Source organism: Corvus brachyrhynchos, unplaced genomic scaffold, assembly GCF_000691975.1.
Source record: "Corvus brachyrhynchos isolate BGI_N302 unplaced genomic scaffold, ASM69197v1 scaffold556, whole genome shotgun sequence".
Classification (NCBI taxonomy): Eukaryota; Metazoa; Chordata; class Aves; order Passeriformes; family Corvidae; genus Corvus; species Corvus brachyrhynchos.
Window position 1 is genome coordinate 23,235 of NW_008238656.1, and position 3,662 is coordinate 26,896.

At 48.1% G+C, this 3,662-nt stretch overlaps 1 protein-coding gene and 1 long non-coding RNA gene across 3 annotated transcripts in view; both read left to right on the top strand.

Moving 5' to 3' along the window:
* The window catches only part of BRD2 (bromodomain containing 2), a 16,023-nt gene that overhangs the window by 5,728 nt on the left and 6,633 nt on the right, over positions 1-3,662 (top strand). The window contains exon 4 of the mRNA XM_008636333.2: positions 3,211-3,463. Coding sequence (XP_008634555.2) covers positions 3,211-3,463 — 253 coding nt within the window. The remainder of the gene's footprint in view (positions 1-3,210; positions 3,464-3,662) is intronic.
* Positions 1,628-3,068, top strand: LOC108447508. 2 transcript variants are annotated; one of them, XR_001863107.1, is made up of 3 exons: positions 1,628-1,937; positions 1,978-2,273; positions 2,307-3,068. It is a non-coding gene; the product is annotated as an uncharacterized LOC108447508 (long non-coding RNA). The 2 variants fall into 2 exon arrangements; XR_001863106.1 differs by having other exon boundaries at positions 1,978-2,825; positions 3,002-3,041.

Here is a 3,662-nt window from a genome sequence, read left to right on the forward strand (position 1 = left end):
AGGTGGGGGGTTGGGGGTGTAAAATATCTGGAAAGGGGGGATTTGGGGGTCTAAGACGTCTGGAAAGGGGAGTTTGGGGGTCTAAAATATCTGGAAATGGGGGTTTGGGGCCTTTTTGGGGTCCCAAACGTCTGGAAATGGGGGGTTGGGGGTGTAAAACATCTGGAAGCTGGGATTTGGGAGTCCCAAAAGTCTGGAAATGGGTGGTTGGGGGTCCCAAACATCTGGAAATGGGGGTTTGGGGGTCTAAAATACCTGGAAATGGGGATTTGGGGCCTTTTTGGGGTCTCAAATGTCTGGAAATGGGGGTTTGGGGTCTAAAATGTCTGGAATTGGGGATTTGGGGCCTTTTTGGGGTCCCAAACGTCTGGAAATGAGGGTTTGGGGGGTCTAAAATATCTGGAAATGGGGATTTTGGCGTTCCAAACATCTGGAAATGGGGGTTTGGGGTCTAAAATATCAGGAAATGGGGAATTTTTGGGGTCCCAAACATCTGGAAATGGGGGTTTGGGGGGTATAAAATGCCTGGAAATGGGGATTTGGGGGCCTTTTTGGGGTGTAAAGCATCTGGAAATGGGGGATTTGGGGTCTAAAACGTCTGGAAATGGGGATTTGGGGGTCCCAAACATCTGGAAATGGAGCATTTTTGGGGTCTAAAACATCTGGAAATGGGGGGGTTGGGGGTCCCAAACATCTGGCAATGGGAATTTTGGGGGTTCCAAACATCTGGAAATGGGGGTTTGGGGGATCCCAAACATCTGGATCCGGGGTTTTCGGCGGTCTCTCAGGATCCTCACATCCAGATCCAGGGGCTTGGGGGTCCCAAACATCTGGCAATGGGGATTTGGGGGTCTAAAATACCTGGAAATGGGGATTTGGGACCTTTTTGGGGTCCCAACCATCTGGCAGTGGGGATTTGGGGGTCCCAAACATCTGGCAATGGGGATTTGGGACCTTTTTGGGGTCCCAAACATCTGGCAATGGGGATTTGGGACCTTTTTGGGGTCCCAAATGTCTGGAAATGAGGGGTTGGGGGTCTAAACCATCTGGAAATGGGGGGTTTTGGGGGTCTAAAACATCTGGAAAGGGAGGTTTGGTGGATCCCAAACATCTGGATCCAGGGGTTTTGGAGGTCTCTCAGGATCCCGACACCCGGATCCAGGGGCTTGGGGGTCCCAAACATCTGGCAATGGGAATTTTGGGGGTCCCAAACATCTGGAAACGGGGCTTTGGGGGCTTTTATGGAGTCTCCAATGGCTTTTTCCAGGGGGTTTTAGGGTTTTTTTGGGGTTGCCACATCTGGATCCGGGTGGTTTTTGTTTCTGAAGAATTTCCCAGCCCCTTTTTCCAGGTTTTTTCCATCCTTTGAGGTGTTCCCAATCTCTTTTTCCAGGTGTTTTGTGGATTTTAGGGACCCCAAACCCATTTTTCCTGGGTTTTTTGTGCACCCCAAACCCATTTTTTCAGGTTTTTTTTGTATTTTAGGAATTCCCAATCCTTTTTCCCAGGTTTTTTACATCCTTTTAGCAATTCCAATCCCACTTTTCCAGGTTTTTTGTCTGTTTTAGGCGTTCCAAATCCTTTTTTCCATTTTTTTTGTGCATCCCAAAGCGATTTTTCCAGGTTTTTCGTACACCCCAATCCCATTTTCCAGCTTTTTCGTACATCCCAAACCCATTTTTCCAGGTTTTTTGTCTGTTTTAGGCATCCTAAACCCATTTTCCAGGGTTTTGTACATCCCAATCCCATTTTTCCGGGTTTTCTTGTCTATTTTAGGCATCCCAAACCCATTTTTCCAGGTTTTCTGTGCATCCCAGTCCAATTTTCCAGGTTTTTTTGTGCATCCCAAACTCCATTTCCCAGGTTTTTTGTGCATCCCACTCCCATTTTTCTCAGTTTTCTTGTCTATTTTAGGCATCCCAAACCCATTTTTCCAGGTATTTTGTGTACTTTAGGTATCCCAATCCCATTTTCCAGGATTTGTGCACCCCAATCCCATTTTCCAGCTTTTTCGTACATCCCAAACCCATTTTTCCAGTTTTCTTGTCTATTTTAGGCATCCCAAACCCATTTTTCCAGGATTTGTGCATCCCAATCCCATTTTCCAGCTGTTCAAACCCATTTTCCCAGGCTTTTTGTCTGTTTTAGGCACCCCAAACCCATTTTCCAGGGTTTTGTACATCCCAATCCCGTTTTTCCAGCTTTTTTGGACACCCCAATCCCATTTTGCCATCTTTTTTGTGTGTTTTAAGCACCCCAATCCCATTTTCCAGGTTTTTTTGTGCATCCCAAATTCCATTTCCCAGGTTTTTTGTACATCCCAATCCCATTTTCCAGCTTTTTCGTACATCCCAAACCCATTTTTCCAGGTATTTTGTGTACTTTAGGTATCCCAAACCCATTTTTCCAGGTTTTTTGTGCATCCCAGTCCCATTTTCCAGCTGTTTCGTACATCCCAAACCCATTTTTCCAGGTATTTTGTGTACTTTAGGCACCCCAATCCCATTTTCCAGGGTTTTGTACATCCCAATCCCATTTTTCTCAGTTTTCTTGTCTATTTTAGGCATCCCAAACACATTTTTCCAGGTTTTCTGTGCATCCCAATCCCATTTTCCGGCTGTTTCGTACATCCCAAACCCATTTTTCCAGGTATTTTGTGTACTTTAGGCACCCCAATCCCATTTTCCAGGGTTTTGTACATCCCAATCCCATTTTTCTCAGTTTTCTTGTCTATTTTAGGCATCCCAAACACATTTTTCCAGGTTTTCTGTGCATCCCAATCCCATTTTCCGGCTGTTTCGTACATCCCAAACCCATTTTTCCAGGTATTTTGTGTACTTTAGGCACCCCAATCCCATTTTCCAGGGTTTTGTACATCCCAATCCCATTTTTCTCAGTTTTCTTGTCTATTTTAGGCATCCCAAACACATTTTTCCAGGTTTTCTGTGCATCCCAATCCCATTTTCCGGCTGTTTCGTACATCCCAAACCCATTTTTCCAGGTTTTTTTGTGCATCCCAAACTCCATTTCCCAGGTTTTTTGTGCACCCCAATCCCATTTTCCAGCTGTTTCGTACACCCCAATCCCATTTTCCCAGGATTTTCGGACACCCCACTCCCATTTTTCCAGCTTTTCCTCCCCCCCAACCCCTCTCCCTTCCCACTCCCCCTCCCACGAAGCCAATCCCGAAGGATTTTCCCTCTTTTTCCCAGCTCTCCTGGCCGGGCTGACCGGAGGAGCTCAGCAGGTCCCGGCCGTGTCCTCGGTGTCCCAACCCTCCGGATACGCTCCGAGCGCTCCCGAAATTCCCACCACCATCGTCAACATCCCGCACCCGTCGGTGATCTCGGCCCCGCTCCTGAAATCCCTGCATCCCAACGCCCTTCCCGGCAATCCCAGTAATCCCAGTAATCCCAGTCCCGCCGTCCTGGCCGCCCCCGCGCCCACCCAGCCCGTGGCCAAGGTGAGGAGGGGACGGGGAAATGTGGGAATTCCGGGTGGGAACGGAGGGATTTGGGGTGGTGGGATGGAATTCCAGGTGGGACTGTGGGATTTGGGATGCTGGGATTGGGATTTGGGGTGGGAATGTGGGGTGGGATTGGGATTTGGGGTGCTGGGATTGGAATTCTGGGTGGGAATGTGGGGTTTGGGATGCTGGGGTT